This window comes from Numenius arquata, chromosome 7, assembly GCF_964106895.1.
Source record: "Numenius arquata chromosome 7, bNumArq3.hap1.1, whole genome shotgun sequence".
In the NCBI taxonomy this organism is placed as follows: domain Eukaryota; kingdom Metazoa; phylum Chordata; class Aves; order Charadriiformes; family Scolopacidae; genus Numenius; species Numenius arquata.
The window spans coordinates 20,185,417-20,203,838 of NC_133582.1; the positions used below are offsets into that span (position 1 = coordinate 20,185,417).

General features: G+C 44.2%; 1 protein-coding gene across 1 annotated transcript in view; it reads right to left on the bottom strand.

Moving 5' to 3' along the window:
* The window catches only part of MAN1A1 (mannosidase alpha class 1A member 1), a 140,522-nt gene extending 124,289 nt beyond the window's left edge, over positions 1 to 16,233 (bottom strand). Inside the window, exon 1 of the mRNA XM_074150341.1 lies at positions 15,640 to 16,233. Coding sequence (XP_074006442.1) covers positions 15,640 to 16,233 — 594 coding nt within the window. The remainder of the gene's footprint in view (positions 1 to 15,639) is intronic.
* Between the last annotated feature and the right edge of the window lie 2,189 nt (positions 16,234 to 18,422).

Here is an 18,422-nt window from a genome sequence, read left to right on the forward strand (position 1 = left end):
AGTAAGTTTCAAGAACTACTTTTCATCATGTGAGCTGTGAAACGCTTCCTCCCTACTCACCAGCCAAAACAAGGGCCTTTCCCAGGTTTCAGTCTCATATACAAACCGTAATGGCTGTGAAACATTCATGCTAGTTACAGTAAAAGCAAATACAGACAGAAATGTGTGCTACAACACTATCTTTACCATGTTTAAAAAGACGGTAAAAATTATAGTTCGCCTCTACTTCTTTGGCAATAATGCCACATTAAGGTATGACCGTTTTCTTTTGTTTTTGCATTAACCCATATATGTATTTATATATACATACACACACACAGAGCTTCCACCACTTCACTCCAAACACTGTTTTATATGCTAGTTTCTTTGATATAGTGTGGCATATCCATGATGTTCCCAGTTATTAGTTATCAAATTAAAGACGATCAAGTTCTCCTTCACCTATTTTTAATGTTCCTTATCCTGTCAGAAAACCCACAGAATTTCTCTCCTCCTTCTATATAACATCCTTGGGGAATTCAGTCAAATCCTTAACTATTTTAAGGAAAAGAGAGAAGCTGACACACGAGTGGGTTTTTTTTGTGGGGGGTATGGTGGTGGTAGAAAAGATAACACATAATAAATTCCCAGTTGTTTCGATTACAGCACATACAATGCCACCCAGGATATTTCTTATAACCATCATATTTGAAACTGGATATTAAAGCACAGCAGGAATATCCAAGAGAAATTATGAATAAGTTATTTTCTTTGTGATTATATCACATTCACAGCTTGCTTTACAGCATGCAGAAGTTTCCCACATAACACAAGACTAACAGCAACATGAAGTTACCAAGTACAAGAGAATCATTATTGGTGAAGCTGCAGTAAAACCAGCCACAAAGTTCTTAAGGAAATGTTTCTCCACGTGGACATAAAGTAGGGCTGGTAAAACAGACACTAGGTGTGCTTGACATTGAGGTAGTAGATCACGTCCCCATTTATTTGCACTGCAGAGTGCACACGAACACAGACTTTTAAAGCTGGTTTTGAGACGTGTCTTTGGCATCAGCCACTGGCCTTGTTCCTTCCTCAGAAAATAAAACATACGCATTTTTCAAACAGTGGTATGAATCTGAAGTGGATAAGACTCCTCACGGCAAATAAAGAATAAAATAGGCATCACAAAAATACTGTGTTCAAACAGAAGGGAAGAAAAAACTGCACAAAATCCTCCCATCACAGAACACAGTAATGGGTAATCAGCACACCAGGAAGCTACTATAAAGTCACTCTGAAATGAGCACATGTAACATCTTGCAATACACTATTATGCGTTTCAAATAACTTTGTAATAGTTGTGTCATTCTAGGTTCTCATGATCAAGACTATAGCTAACAAAAAAAAAATTTTGCCAATGCCCAGTACATACAGATCAGAAGACTATTCATCTGAAGTTTCTTTTCACATGCAAGAGACCCAAGTGGTGTGACCTTCGATAGCTCAGACTACAGGACCTGCTTTACATCAGAAAATGAAATGCTGAACTTTTACTTCAAGTCACAGATCAAAAATGTAGAAGTGGAGATGCAGCCACTGGTCATGCTTTGGGTTGCTAAACAAGATTCAAAATAACTTACTTTCTTGATGAAATGAAACCTCCATACATAGACTTAGTAAAAATTTAAGAAAAAAAAAAATCTAATGGAAGTTAAACCAAGCTTGACTCCTTTGACACCAAAACTCAGAGGCCCTTTCCTCAAACTTACTCCTGCCAAAAGTACCCATATAGGCTTTACCTTTTCACACTTCTGCTTGAAGCACCAAATAAAAACTATGGGTGATCACTGTTCCCATAACAAAGGATCATAAAGTTGGGGCAAAAGGGAAGTTATATAGTCCCTGCTACAGCTGGAAAAAGCTTTGCTTCTCACATCACAAAATCAGAATAGGCATGTCAAATTGAAGGGATGCTCATGTATCGCTATAATGCTGGAAACCAACCCTTTTAGAAATTACTAGTGAGTTTGGACACTGAGCATGAAGCAGTATAAAGGCAGACTTCATTTCAAAATCAAGCTTCTGTAAAGCCAGACCTCTTTGTGATATCAAAAGTGATAGAAAATCAAATGCTGAAGAGTTGGACTCTCATGGATTGGTAGTGCAGTACAATAGCACAATCCTACTGTAAAAATTTACAGTGCCTCCTGTAAACCATGCAGTAAGTCACACAAAACATGGAAATCTAATCAAAACCCACAAGTTCATAAGCTAGTGATTAGAACCTTAAGCAAGAAATCAAACAGAACTGTGCTTTAAATCTAATTCAATGGTATCCATTTCAGTTAAAATATAAACTCTGAAATTATCAACTTTGAACTGACACTGTATTGGCTTTCACATCCTTAGTTTCATGTTTGCAATGTATAAACATCAGATGATTGATATTTTGATCAGAGGCATGCAGAGGAAAGACGCTTCAAAACAGCACACGATTCTTTGATGATATGTCTCCCAGCCCCTGTCAGTGTGTTAGTAGCCCATTTACACCCACAAAAGTGGCAAAAGTTGCAACTGACAGTTTCGTTTTCCATCGATTTCAAAAATTCAAAATGGGAATTCCCCATATTAACCACACCTGTTTCTCCAGTAAACATTTCCTCACTTTGAAATACTTCAAAATAGCCACTGAGCTGAGATGCAGTTGCCTGCTGGGCTTCCCTAATGAAGCCGACAGATAGCACAGATGCAAATCAGGCAGGAAAGGCTACATGCCATTTTCCTCCACCAGCCCAACTGCCATACTAAAAGCTCACTTTAAAACAATTAATACATAAATGAGAAATGTCTAAATCTCAAGCCTATTTAAATGTTAGACAGGAGAGTTTAAGATCCTGAAGGAACTGCAGAAGACAAGTAATAATCACCCTGGACTCAGCTCAGCTTGAAAACTGCCACGAGACAAGAGGGGCCTCTGCAGGTACATCAGCAGCAAAAGAAGGACCAAACAGAACAGGGACTTGCTGCTCAAAAGGCTGAGAAAACCAGTGGCAAAGGACATGAAAAGGATCAAGCACTCCATCTTTTTTGCTTTGGTCTTTACTGGCGAGGCATACTCATGGGGCTTTGTGGCAAGGGCATGGGGAAAGGTGTCAGGTAAATGAAAGTGAAGTTAGGGTTGGATTACTTAAGCAAAATGTACATACACAAGTTCATGGGACCAGATGAGATGCTTCTGACGGTGCTGAGGGAGCTGGTTGATACCATTGCAAGGCCTCTCTAAATCACCTTTGAAAGGCTGTAGTGACCAAGGGAGGTCTCTGGTAACTGAGCAAAAAAAAGCAAGGAGTAAAATCCAGGGAACTACAGGCCAGTCAACCTTATCCAAACCCTGGTAAGAAAATGGAGCAAATCCTCCTTGAATCTATTTCCAGGAACATGAAGGACAGAAACACCTTTGTGAACAGCAAGCATGATTTCCCAAAGGCAAAATGTGCTCAACCAACCCAGTTACTTATTATGATGAAGCCACTGGCTCCGTGGATAAGGACAGAGCATCAGACATCATTTATCTTGACTTTACTATGCTTTTTGACCCAGGTCCCCTTAACACTATGGCAGCCAAAAAGGCATGGACTAGATGACTTGTCAACAAGGTTGATGAAAAAAAGTGGCTGGACTGACAAGCTCAAGGCAGCAGTAAACAAGCAGGTCAAAGTCTAACCAGCAGCTGGCTATGAGTGACCTTTCTCTGAGGTTAATTTGAATAACAAAGCAGAACACACCCTCACCATCTTCATGGGTAACACCAAACTCCAGAAATCAAGAAACTGGACAGTAGGGTTCCCACCTGAACAACCTCAACAAGCTGGAGGAGTGAGCTGACAAGCCTTGTGAAGCACAAAACACCGCAAATGCAAAAATCTTACACCTAATGTGGAATAATCCCATGCCACAATACATAATGTGAGTTTACAGGATAGAAAACTGCTTTGCAACAAATGTCATGGGCTGGTGAACAACCTGTTGAACACAAGTAAGCAAGGCATCCTTGCAGTGATGAAGGCTAACTGTATAGTGGGCTGCATTAGCAAAAGTGCTTGCTAGAGATGGGAAGCAATTAACACTTTCTATGTGACATTCTTCATGCCTCAAGTGGGAGCCCTGTTCTTGGTTTTCAGGTCTGTTGCATCAATTAGAGATTTAAAAAAAAAAAAATAATGGAGAACACATGACATACAAGAGATAGATAAGAACCGAGTTTGTTCAGACTAGAGAAGGGAAGGCTTCTTAATGATTTAGTTGCTGCCCACTGAGAAAAGGTAGCTAACCTCTTCTCGGTGATACACAATGAAAGGAGAAAAGGCAGTGGTCACAAGTTGCAGCAAGAGAAATCCTAACTAGATTCAATAATTAAGAAAACCTACAAGAAGGGTCTTCGGACACTGGAATACATTTCTCCAGAGGGGCTGCAAAATCTCCGTCTGCAGACATTTTCCACGTTTGAGTACACAAGACTCTGAGCAACCTGATTTCATTTTGAAGTTAGCCCTGCTCTAAGCAAGACATCAGGTCTCCAGAGGTCCTGTGGTGAGCATGGATCTCTCTCCTTCTCAACAACAAAATCATATGGTAAGTAGAAGTTGGGAGAAAGAACAAACAGGACTACGGTGTGCATAAATTCAGACCAACCATGTCTCCATAATGCTTTCAGATGATCAGGCTGCATATTAAAACTGTTTCCATGAAGTCTGAAAACTTTCTCACAGAGCATCTACTGTCTGCAAGGTTCGAATTTATAAAATAAAAATAACTTGAGAAAACCCGATTATTGAAACACAAGGATTTCTTTGCTCCATCCTAATGTTCTGGATTTTGCTTGCAGCATATGTATAATTATCTTTCCAATTTAGATGACTATTTGTAAAAAATCCCCAAACAACTATGCCTTTTACTTTTTTCAAGCTGTTTATTCAGCTCAGAGCTTACCCGCCAGAAACTACGTCTTCAGTTACAGACAACAGAATTTATCATTTACCAACTGTACAATATATTTGGCTCTTATACATACGAAGAGAGATACAAATACATCTCTGTCTCAGTATATGAATTTGGTGATTTTTTTTTTTTTTTAAAGAAACTGCATGAAGACACTTACGCGCTTTTCTTCAGAAAGGTCATTTTTTTAAAATGCCCTTCTTGATCTCTGATGTCACTTCAGCCCCATTTCTATGAAGTCAGTTCAGGTTCAGTGCCACACTTACTCTAGAGCTCTACAGAATAAGACATAAAAATATCAGTCAACTTGCAGTTTGTCTTTACATAGCATAGTTTTTCCCCTGGTGATTCTTCAGACGATCTCACCAGAACAAAAAAAAGCAGCATGCAGCTTTGAAGTATTATGACTTTTTAAATATGTAATGTGTATAACTCTTCTACTCTCTAAATGGTAATTAGGTCTTCTGTTGCGTGATGGGGTGGGGGTGGAAATCCATCACTGCAAATGATTAACATCTATTTCTCTTCTTTAAGCTTTAAAGAATCTAGTAACACTATCTAGGTCCAACACAAAATTTAAAGTGCAATTCTCAAAATCACAGATGGGTGGAGAACTATAACCACAGTAACAAGCAGCAGATTTCCCTACAGACAGCAGTATGGGCAAAGCTTTATCATTAGTATCACCATTCAGTGCACCAACAGATGTCAGTGCTCAAAGGCAGTGAGGAAACTGACAGTGGAGTTAAAGCCTGGCTCTGCATCTGTGTGCGTGTATCTGTGAATAGCAAAATTACTACCTCCTTAAGCACTACGCTTTGAAAGTGAAATGTTTTTTAGCTTGGTATTCTTTAACACGAGCTACTTCCTATTTCCTTGGAAGAAAGCAGCCCCTGAACAAAAGAAATTTCAAAAGGCACAGAGATGTTTATTATGCAGTGGACTAAGCGAAAGAAAAATATGCAGATACTTTAAAGAAATAGCCTCGCAGTGGTCTGAATACTAATTAAAGAAACAAGCCACACTGATCTAATGCAATTTTATTGCAATGTTTTAAAAGCACATACTGACTTTGAATAAATAATTGAAAAAGACGGTTTATGTTGCCAAGCAATAAGATCACCCCTACACAAGTCAGCAGATGTAAAATTCTGGAAAAAAGTATCATTCTTTCCTTTCTACTTTATTAATTTGAACAATACACAGTACTGCCTGTAGCCTAAAAGCCAGCAATATATGTCTTCACACCTGGATGTTTTTACATTAAAACTGCAACTTCTGTTTCTGCCCAGCATGAGAGAAAAAGGTTGATTCTTCTGAAATAATTTGAGATGTGCACAGGAAGTCCTGTAACAGCCAGATGTTCCATAGTCATCAGCTCATCGACTGCACAGCATCATTTTGGTCCTCTGCTCAATATTGCTTATACCATGTCTTCTAATCTTCATGTCTTTTCCTACTATATTAGAGATTTGCACTTAAAAGAAAAAAGGGGCCCAAGTTTCTTAGAAACCAGACTTCCGTTCACTTGCTTGACCCCTAGGACAATTTAAAAGCCGAGGTACGTAGTTTCCAAGAGGGAGTGGGAGGACAAATGAAAGTAGATTTTACACTTGTAGTTACCTTTGCATAAGAGACTGCATATCTCAGTGTTCCCACAAGGGCTGTGAATGTTTAACAGTTATAAGAACGTAACAGCAGGTTATGTGCTCATCCAATCTGTTTGAAAAGCTTTTAAAATTAGAGGCATGAGAATGAGCAATACCTGTATCTTCATAAACACCAGCTATAAAATCCAATCAGCTTACTGCAGAGAGTTATAGCAAGTTGTCATATTATTTCGTACAAGCATTTCTCGGTTACAATAGAGTTCAAACTGAAGATTCCAAGATGCAAGAAAAGCAAACTGGGAGTTTTACTACCCCACTTGCCTTCCTTTGAAACAGAGCATTTGATTTCAAGTATTGCTTAAAAAGCTTACAGCTAGTGACCTAACATAGCACCAGGGAGGCTCAGGTTTAGCCTCTCCCTCTATAATAAACAGCGTGATTAGCAGCCGTTCAGCAGCAAACCACAGTTGCCCATGCGTGGCCACAAACCAGACTCCAAACCCCAGGTTTAAACTGACCCCAGTGAGCCGACATGCCCGGGCTAGAGACCTGCAGCGTGGGCAGAAGCAAAGACAGCCTTCGCCCAGCACACAGCAACAGCCCCTGCTTCAGTGGGGAAAAAAAACCCCAAATCAGAGCCAGGTAGCCAAGCTCTGCTCTTTAACGCGTGATCTCGCGCAAGTCACTAGACCCCTCTCACCTCTGGAAAACCAAACTGCTTTCTCACAACAGTAAAGTGTTCTGGACTCTTCAGGCAAGGCTGCCGAGCACTGCGATATGACAGCGGCTTAACCACAATTCTGTAAAAGGTTTCATTTAATCTGGTTCGGGCAAGCACACGCCTTATTACTCACCAATTATGTTCTCATGACAGACTTGCAGACCCAATTATAAAAAGTCATGGAAAACAGAGAAACAGAGACGCTTCTTAGAAGGGTGCACACGTTGTTTATATCACATGCTTTAAAAAAACCAAAGTTTAAAAAAAAAACCCTAAACAAATTTTGTGGATACAGGAGATTGTCACACACAAGAAGGAACCAGTATATTGAGTACTTGGTACATTACCCATATTGCTTAATTCATGGGCCCACCTAAACAATTATTTTATTCATTTGCAAAATGACAGCTCTAGAAATACCTTAGACCACAAAATCCTTCAAAACTGAATGTCTAAAATATACTTTACACAGAAACACACCGGAATAGTTGATTTTGTTACCAAAAAAGCACACAACCAGAGCGTTCCATCACCATCTCAGGCAGCAGTTTCTTGCCAGAGAAGTGCTGCACTGTTCAGACAGCAGCAAATACTGAATCAAAGCCACTTTCCTGAAGTATTAGACTCTTACTCTGCCAAATAAGTTAGGAAGACAAATTTATAATTTGTAAATAAATAGAATAACAAGTAGTTCTTTTAAGATGAAAACAGCAGAAATTTATACCTATGATGGCTCCCCAAACTAGAAAAAAAAACAAACCACCACCAAACAGAAAATTAATGCACAGAACAATTCCTAAAGCAGCACATTTCAGATAGCTTTAAGAAAAGGTCTGTCTATCCGACAGTCGTACAAGCACTTCTTTAATGACGTTGATTACCTTCCACAAGAAGTGCTGTCTCTGTCTGTCCATGATTTCCTTTTCATAGTCCCATGCTTTCATTAACGTTCAAAGAAGCCATCAGAGCCTGGCTGTCTAACCATTCTTATTTTCTCCCTGAATGAGATAAGACATTTTTTGGCCTTAAGGGTAGATTTTAATAAACAGGTGGAATTTTTCTGCTTCAGTTTGCCCACAGAACTACAGCCTTAAGCAACTGTACTCACCAACATTATGATTTACTCTGTTTCTTTATATTATATGACTGCCATAGGCTGCTATACTAACATTGAATATGAAATCATCACCATGAGAATATAACTTTTGCCAAAACACAGGAGACATTTCATTTTAAGCTTTACCTCACATTTTTACATCACCTTATTTAGCTTTCATGAAGAGAGTCCTGTGTGTCTGGCATTCAGGTTTTGCCTTTACATAAAATGCGCATGTGGGTTTTCAAAGAATTAATCATGTGCTTGATTTTTTTTTGTGAAAGCCAGATGTTTTCCACTGAACATTTAAAGCCTTTTCATTTTACCCACAATTCTGAGGATCCAGTTACATAGGACATTCAGTTAGTTTTGGTAAGTTTACCTGTTGAGAACAGAGACCAAGTCTGAATGTAAGAAAATTAAATATTCAGCTTACAGAAAACAGATGTAACGTTGAAAAAACATGAACTAGCAATGGGAATACACCCTATTCCAGTCAAATAGGCACACAGCCACACACTGAGACATCCCTCCGTCTCATAACCAATGTTCAAATCAGACAGCCATTTGCCTGCACAGCAGAACCTTCAAATCATTTGACTGAGAAGAGGCTGACAGGTTCTCAAAAAGGCAGCTGAAGCAACTCACCTGAAACAGTGTCCTCCTCTAAAAAGACCTTAAGGGCTCCCAGCAGAAAGAACATTAATTTGGCAAAGGCATACCCTATTTCATGTCTTGCAGACAAAAAGATGCCTCAGTCCCATTCTTCTCCACTTTGCTCTCCTTTCAAATGCATCGGCTTAGAGGGGTTCCACTGCTTCCACCATGCTCAGACCTCCACTAAGCCATTTTGGCTCCCTACTCCACCAGGCCATGAACCCAACAAAAGTGGGTATAGTTTTCTGGCTGGCTGGCAGGTTGAACTGGCTCTGCATAGGGTCTGGCAAGTGACAGAAACAAGAGGTTGCTTAACAGAGTCACTGAATCATACTCTCAGTAACTCAGATGAAGTTTCTCTGGGGGTTGGACTGGAGGACCTTTAAAGATCCCTTCGAACCCAAACTATTCCATGATTCTCTGCATCTTGTAGTGCTATTACCCCTAAGCACGCAATTTAACTTACTGTTTTGTGACATTTTAGATGCCATAAAATAACCCCTGCCACCTCCATCTGCCACTTCACAAGAGCACAAATCTGCCAAACAACCCAGGGAGAACGCCTGCAAGCTCTCTAAGGATGCCCTAAAGTTTGGGGTATAAGGCACCTACCTACCCACCATATTTGATTCCCCGTATTTAGGCACATTACCAAAAATAAAAAGACAAAAAAAACCCCAGCAGTATTTATCAGGAATGAAAGCACTGCAAAGCACCCCAAAAAAATTAAAGATACAAAAATACTGAAGGGTATAGGTAGGTAAATAAAGCTTTGGGGTGGGGGGAGGAAGCCAAGATACATTTTAAACTCCTTTGACAAACTGAAGGACAGCTACAACACGTCAGCATTAAGGTCACAAAGTACTTTAAGAAAGCCTCCTTTTGAAATGCGTTGCATCATCAGCATGTTGGCAGGAATTATCACATTGCTTACTCATTACATGTCAATTCCTTTCCTTTCACTGTTATCTTGTTCTTAAAGAAATGTAGCATTGGGGAAGGTGGCTTTTTCTGTTTGAAACCCAAACCACTCAATACTTCCACAGCTGCATTTTAACTCTTTCCTTCCCTCTCCTATGAAGGCCTGCACATCTTTCCTCCCAGTAAAAGCACTCTGAACTACAGGAGCTGGGGCTTCAGTAATTCCTGCCACTGTGTTTCTTTTCCCCTTTTCTGTTCTGAGAAACAGGGTTGAGAGGTAACGGTCTCCCAAACTGCAGCACTTCAGCCTGCTACAGAAGGTTATTACAGTAGATTGAACCTTTGCTCTGCAAATGTCACATGGCAGAGATTCAATTTTAATGGAGAAGCCAGGCCAGAAGATCGGGTACCAGCTCCTAAAACAAGGCTACTGAAAGAGGTTTTGTCCCTCTTTCATCCACATAGTACTGTTCCCTCACCACAGTCAAAACTAGGACCAAGTGAACCCTTCCATTAAGGCCTTCAACTCACCAACTTGGCAGAGGGTTTGGCAGAAAACTATCCAACTTTTCTGCTCTGGCAATTTTCTGCTGGTTTAGTGACCTGAAGCAGCGTAGGAGGGTAGAGTGGAATGAACGCAAAGTAGACAGTGGAAGAAGGCAGTCACAAGTGGTAAGAAAAGACTTCCCCTCCTCTTTTGACAGCCACAAGTATTAGTGAGCTCACCCTGTCTCATAAAAGTCACCAAAAGGAAATAAATCTCTCCCCAGCCTGGCACTGGACCCCCACCCCGAGCAGCAGCACCAGGACACCAGGCAGTAGGAAAGCAAGCGGTGGAAGCATCAGGAAGGCACAAGGGGTCGACTGCCCCTCTTCAGCAGCGAGCCACCTCCTGTAATTTTGCCATCACTCCTCCTTGTTACCAGAGAGTTCTGATTACACCCAAGTGCTGCCATGTCAAGTGCATATTAGATCTCTGATTAGTGCTTTATTTCCATGCTCACAAGCTTTCTTTCCTCCAGATACTTCTGAACTTCCCTGCAACATTACTGAGACTGCTCACTTAGCCTAATGACTTCCAAGTAAACTGCGGAAAGATCACCACAGAAGACAATTAAACAAACAAAATGAATGCTGAGGACTTAGAAAGTTCCAGAATTCACACTGCCAATGCAACCACAATTCGGTTCTTCACAGATAGACAGCATGAAGTAATCTTCTGCTACAGAGTCTGTTTTGCTAACTTGCGACCGGAGCCTGTTGAGCTCAAAGGACTAGTGCTCAGGAATGACCATAGAACCAAGTGAAAAAATTTCTCCTCTCCAGGACTTCTGCTAGACGACTGCAACACTGAGAGCTGTGCAAGTCTTTGGAACACCACAAGGTATGTAGAACGTGATCAGGTAACTTTGGCCATTGATTCCAGTTTTCCAAGGAGGCTTTTATCCTGAAGATATGTCCAAACAGCACTGAACAATATGTGTACAGTTTCCAAGCTAGCTACCCTGTACAAGAGCAGCACAGCTGCATTAGTATGGTGATCCACCAACACCAATAGCTTGCTGTTCAACAGGATTAATTAGCCTGGGCAGAGCACCGCACTAATGTGATTATATTGCTTCTAGTACCTGAGCTAGCTCATTCATCGTTTTCTATTCCTTTCCTCTGAAATAAAAAGAGTTCAGTTTTTGCTATTTTCTTAACACCTAAATAATTCAATAACTTTTTTTTTTTATTTTTATTGGAAGAGAGAGGAATAAGACTTGGAAAAGATTCAAAGTCAGATTTCTCTACGGTGCATCTCCTGCTTCCATAGCCCGTCCCCACTATTATCGTCCTCTTCTAATAACTTTTTTTTCGTATCAAGCTACCACCTTTCCCAAAGTGCCTACAAACCTGCAAGCCTTCCCTGGACATTGGAAATAATGATGTCTAGCCACAACCAACAGTGACAAGAGCAGAGACTGGAACACTTTCTGCTTATTTGAGTAGAACAAAGCCATCATCCTTTTTTTTTTTTTTTACACATGGGGAACAGATACCACAAGAAGTACTTGCTCAGAAGAGGGGCCACCTCTAAAATTAATGAGTAGAAGAGCAGGAATACAAGCCACAACCTCCTCATTCACAGTCTGGTGCTCCCATCAGGACACCGAAACAGAGATGAGTGTGAGGTGTACCACATACCCAGACTCAGCCCTAAGTAATGGAGACACCAGAGCATCAGTGGAACCGCCCAAAGAACTCAAGTTCTGACAAAATACTAGCATGCTGGTATGCTCAAAAGCAGCCATGCTCAAACCTTCCAGAAACATCTGGCACAAGGAAGATACTCAGAGCAGGCAACATTAGGTCAGCCAGCAAAAAATTCAGCAGCCTCAAGCAACTGACAGTGGTTTTACAACAGGATGTGCTGGGCAAACCCCTCTGTCGGCAGTACCGCCAGACCCTCTTTCTTTTGAGTTTGCCTGTAACTCATCACCAGAAGAGAAGGAGAGGTATACCACAGCACCCGTTAGCATCTCCAGTCTTTGGCGTACACCCCTTACCCACACAGGCACACCTGTGCACAGGCAGCCCCTGCGGCTGTAACACAGCAGAACGGTTCCCACACACAGACCTTGAGCAACAGCATCATTCTGGTGGAGGTAAAGGCAGTGACAGCAACATGATCTCCACAAATATTTTACCTGCTTGGTAAGCTTGTAGTGACTTATTTTTCTAATTATTTATCATACTATGTTAGTTTTGATACTAAAAAAGGTTCAAGAATCTTTATATTCCCACCTTCCCACCTTTTTTAAGTTTCACTTTTTTTTTTTAAATACAAAAGACTACGCCATAGAAAAAATGGTTAAAATTTCTATAACAAAACTTTGTCAAGAAATGCTATGAAGTCACAGCATTTTATTGTTCCATGATCACAAACCATATTGTACTGGCTAGATTTCCAAACACTTATTTCAACTTAAAATTTAAAATAGTAAACGAACAGAACAACTCTAAGCTCAGTCAGCTTTAGGTCAGCATGTTGATAAGACAGAGCTCTTCCAGGACAAAAATGCCAGGAAGAACAACCTTTTTTTTTGGCATTCTTTTCCTTTAAAGTTGCCTGCTTCCTTCTGTCAAAAACATCCACAGGAATAGTTTCAAATTTTGAATTCTAGGCATAGGACGTACATCATACAATGCAGACGCAAATTCCAGGCTCAGAAGAGTAAGAAAGCAGAAAGATTCTTTACATTTGCACCTCCAGCATGCAACCACCAGGCACAAGAACAGGAGCTTTACGGGATAACTCTAGTTTCTGTGAATGTACAGTTTAGTATAAACGTTCATACTTTAAAATGTTACAATTTAAAAATTTTTCTGAAAAGACTGCAGATTAGAATTCCACCTTGACAGTAGTTATCAACATAAAAAAGTAAATGGCTTGCAAAGACAAAGAAAGGCAACACGTAGGCCAACACATGAAACAATGTTAAGCAAGTTAACTTGAATTAACAAGTTAACAAAGAATAAGAAACACTCTTTTACAGCCAATGAAAAAAAAAAAATAGAAGTGTTCCTTAAAAAAAGAAAAATCAAACCAGTCAAGGTACTGCAAAAAAGCAAGAGCAATTGAGGAAACAGCATGTTAAAGTCATTTACTGAATTGGGAGGAAAGGAAACTCCCAGAAACAACACATAGTATTGAGGAATCATACTGAGATTTGAAGAAAAAAATAAAGATCTGGAAACTAAGTGCAGTCCCTCTGTCACCTCCTATGCTTCCACAGGCAAAAAATCTGGTTTGGGGGGGTTACTGTGTTGTTGGTGGCTCCTGCGTAGAAGTAGAGGGGAAAGAAGAGTGATAGAATGGAAAGGGAAGAAGAAAAATTGAAAAGATACTGGGTTACGTATGTATGTACACATACATATATATACACAAACATACAAATACAGGCACACATATGTATCCATGTATAATAAAAGATAACTTGGACTAGTTGGCACAGAGTGGGACCAGCAAGAGCATCAGTATATTTAAGTTTTATCTTCTTCCTCTGATTATTTACTTGCTGCAGTCCTCTATGCTACAGAATCGCATACATCAGGTCTGGAGCCTCATTACTTCCAAATACTTCTATTTCAAGATTACTGGAACAAGAGTTTGGTGATATTTCTAATTATTCTGCATGCCTCAGGGAGGCTGTGTGACTACAGCAGAAGACAACATACTCTCGGCACACTTCAAGATGTGGTCTATACTGTGCACTCCTGAGAGTTTCTCCCTTCAAAATACCTTTGCATTGGTATCTACTGCTTACGACTGCTGCACAATGTGCTAAAATAGTTAAACTGATGCAAGGACTCCAGAGCACAGACCACAACTTGAGATTTTTGAGACCCTATTTATTATCTGGTGCTCCGTGTGATGTCAGGGCTCACTTTTCAGCCAGCTCTGTACACACAATAAAAATAAGTCAGTCCAAGTAAGGCTAACGATGCTTCATAAACACAGAAATAAATACTCAGCAGTTATAGTCTCACTCCTGTCTCATTTCCATCACCACAGAACAGGAAACATACACTACTAATTAATTCATAGACCCTAATCTCTGCAGGCAGCTTAAACTGTCAGGTCGATAAATAAACCGGCCAGTAATCACGGGAGGTTGAACTATATTATCAAGGAAATTCTTCTTCTGTCAGAGGACCCTGTCAGGCTCGGCTCGCGACAGTCTTACCAATACACAGTCTGGAGAATTTCTCTAAGAAAGGACTTTAAAACGGTACCTGAAGGGACCAAGCAGCAGGAACGAACAAGACAGTTCAGGGCATTTGTCAAAACACGTACAGCTCAGACGCTTTACCAGTAGGACCTAAATTGACTGTATTTTGCCAAATACCCTCAACTCTTTAGGCAGCCGGTATCACAGAACAGTGAACCGCGCGGATCCGCGGCAGACCGCGACATCCCTGAAGTGCTGGTACGACACCCGCTCCTCGCACTCGGAATCCCGCCCGGGCTCGGCCAGCACAGGACCACAGCGCGGGGGGAACAGGAGTCACCTCCTCTGCCACCGGCGCGGCACGGGGAGGGCGCCGTTCCCCGGGGAGGCACTCGCCGCTCACCGACAGGCGGCCGAGCCCAGGATGCCCCACGGGGCGCGCAGGTGGCCCCGCGTCGCGATGGGGCTTCCCGGGCGTCGCTTTTCCTCCCCGGCGCCGCTGCCCCCAGCCCTCGCCCGCCCCTCCCCAGCCTGCCGGCGGTTGCCGGGCTTTGCTTCCTCCCCGGGCTTCGGTGCAACAGCTGGGGAAAGCCGGTAACGTGGCGGGGGGAAGCGCAGCCGGCACGGAGCGCGCCCGGCGCCGGCAGCGCGGGGTCCGCAGGCGGCGCTGACTCCGCGGCCGCGCAGGGGCGCGGGACACACGGCGGGCTACGAGGGTGCAACCGCGGGCGACAACGCCGACCTACGCGGCGGCTGCCGAGCGAGAGCTGGGCAGAAGGACCCCCTCTCGCAGGTAGGAGGAGGAGGATGCGACGGCAAGAAGGCTCACGGCTTCCCCTCACTCCGCCACCAGCGACCTGTTGCCCCGTGCGGGAGCGCCGAGGCGCGTCCCCGGGAGCGGGACCGGGAGCGGGACCGGGACCGACCGCCGCCACCCACCTCTTTGATTTTGTCCCTCCTCTGCCGGACGGCGGGGTCGGCGGGCTCCTGCCCCACGGCGCCGACGGGCTGGCGGAAGAGGCGCTGGGGCAGCCCGGGGGCGCCCGCCTCCTTCCTGCCGCGGGCGTCCTGCAGAAGTTTCTCCTTGTCCTGACGGATGTCCCTGCGGATCTCCTCGGGCAGCTTCTGCAGCGTCTCCTTGGCCTCCCGCAGAGCCCGCTCGTGGTCCGCGCGGATCCGCTCCAGGCTGCCCGCCCCGCCCGCGGCCGCCGCTGCCGCCGCCGGGCCGTCCCCGGGCTGCGGCGGGGCGCGGGGCTGCCCGCCGGGCGGCGGCGGAGGCGGCTGCAGGGCGGCCGAGTGGAAGAAGACGCCGCTGAGGAGCTTGGAGGAGTCGGGCAGGAAGAAGATGGCCCCGAAGCAGAGGGTGATGAAGGCGCTGAACACCAGCAGCAGCACGAACTTCTCCGTCAGCCGGAACGCGCCGGGGCCCGCCGCCTTCCTGCCCCCGCCGCCCGCCCCGCCGCCCGCGGGGCCGCCCAGCGCCCCCGGCCCCGCCGCGCTACCGAAAAGCGGCAGTAGGCTGGCGGCGGGCATGGCCCCCGCGCCGCCTCAGCAGCGGCGCAGCGCGCCCCGCCGCCGCGCAGGGACCGCACCGCACCGGACGGCTCTCGGCTCTCGCCGCCGCCTCCTCCCCGCCTCGGCGGCAGAAAGTTTTCCCCGGGCGGACGCGGCAACTTTTCCCTTCCCCGCCGGCAGCGCTCGGCGTCTGCGGGGCGGGCGGTGTCAGCTCCAGCCCATGCTGCCGGGCCGCCGCCGCGGGTGCCGCTCCCCGCTCCGCCCGCGCGGAACTGCCGGGCAGCCGGGGGCGGGGCGGGGCCGCCGACGGCCCAATGGCGGGGTGGGCGGGGCCGGGGGCGGGGCGCGGGCGCCGCCGTTCCACCGCCCTCCCGCGCTGCCGGATCCCGCGGGTGCCGGGGGTCCCCCCCGGGGAGGGTTTCCCAGGCCGCCCCCCCTCCCCCACGGGCCGTGGGTACACACGCGGACACACGCGCAGGCGCGGCGACACACGTGCGGACACGCGTGTGCCCCCGCCGCGGGGTGCTCGCGCGCCCACGGACACGCGTGGATACACGCTCAGTCGCGGGCGCACACGGCGAGGGAGGCGGCAACACCCCACCCGGCCAGGTGAGCGGGCCGGGCGGCTGAGCGGGGCCGGGTGTACATCCTCCCCTCGCTCTTCCAGGAGGAGCCGTGTTCTGTGTAAGAACCCCAGGATTTTAATTTTATTCTCTTTTTCTGCAGGTACAGGGGACATGCTGTTGCGAGGAAGTAAGGGGAATACATCAGTGTGCGTGTGGAAATTCGGCTGTTCGTCTGCGCTGGTGCAAATGAAAAAACAACATGTGTTGGCACAAAGAAATGTCGTATGTGATGGCTGATCGAATTGCTGCATCGAGCTCCCCGAGCCTCGCGTGAGAGGAAAAGTTTCAAAAAAAAAAAAAAATAAGATACCGATTTATTATTTTGCTCATGTTACAGAGCAATGCAATAAACAGTGGGGATGTGAGAAGCAGGGAAACATGATAAAATGCCATGTCACTTTAACTGGAAAAGGGAACCCAGCCAACACCCAGAGGTTTATCTCCAACTTTTTTGGAACATACCTGGAGCCTACCTAGACTTCCACGGCAATTCAGCAGCATAGACTTAAAAGTGTTTCCTCCAACACGTGAACCATGGAGTCAGAAAGAAAACAGTGAGATATGTTGTTCCCAGAAGTTACGAGGCTGAGGTTGGTTTGTTTGTGTATTTGCATGACTTTATTTTGCAAGGGAAAAGAAAAAAAACAAATCCAAAACAGTAGAGGGAAGCCTGTGCTTTAAGCAAGGGCAGGGAGAAGACATTGCATAAGCTGTAAAGACATGATTTTGAAAATGGGCTTGGCATGGGGCTAATTCTGCTCCCAGTGGAATTAAGGGGAGTTTTACCATTGACTTAATAGGAATAAACTAAGGCTGCTGCCCAGTGCTTTTCTAAATCCCATTCTTTAGAAGTTAGAATATGTAACAGATTAATTAAAAACAGGTTTAGAGGAGACAGTTACATAGAAATGTTGGACCGAGTCCTGCAAAACTCCCAGAAGTATACGGGCAAATGCTTCTGTAAAATTTCAGGATTATACGTAAAACTGAAGGACCAGGGGGCCAATCTTGCATCCAGCAAAATCAGTGATTTCCTTTAGTTTTTACTCTGTTTTTCTTTCAAATCCTATTTTTGCATTGCATTTCCCCACATTTTAGATATGAAACTATTGCTTAAACTAAACAATAAGCACTCTGATTTTGACACACAGTTCCCAGAAATGTGTAACGTAGCCTGATAACTGTGCCAAGACAAAACTGTTTAGGATTGAAGGATTCAGCCTGCTTGGAAAAGGAGATAAGAATCTATGCTGCTGCTTTTTTTTCTTCTTTTTTTTTTTTTTTAATAAAAACAACGTTTTTAATAAAAACAATGTTTAAGGTAGCAAATATGGTGTTTAGCTATTGAAGCAGTTGACTAATGAAAAAGGTTCCTAAATGGTGAAATACCATTCTCAGCTTCAGCAAGCATATTCTGTTTCAATCGCCATGTATGTGGGTGTACAATATTTTCACAGATTGCCCTCAAAACTCATCGCTACTTATGTGATAATATTTAGGGGCAGAATTTATTGCTGGAAAAAGTGGCTTTCTTCAGTTTTTTGAAGCAATTCCTTAGGTTGCCATATCTCTGTAGCAGTT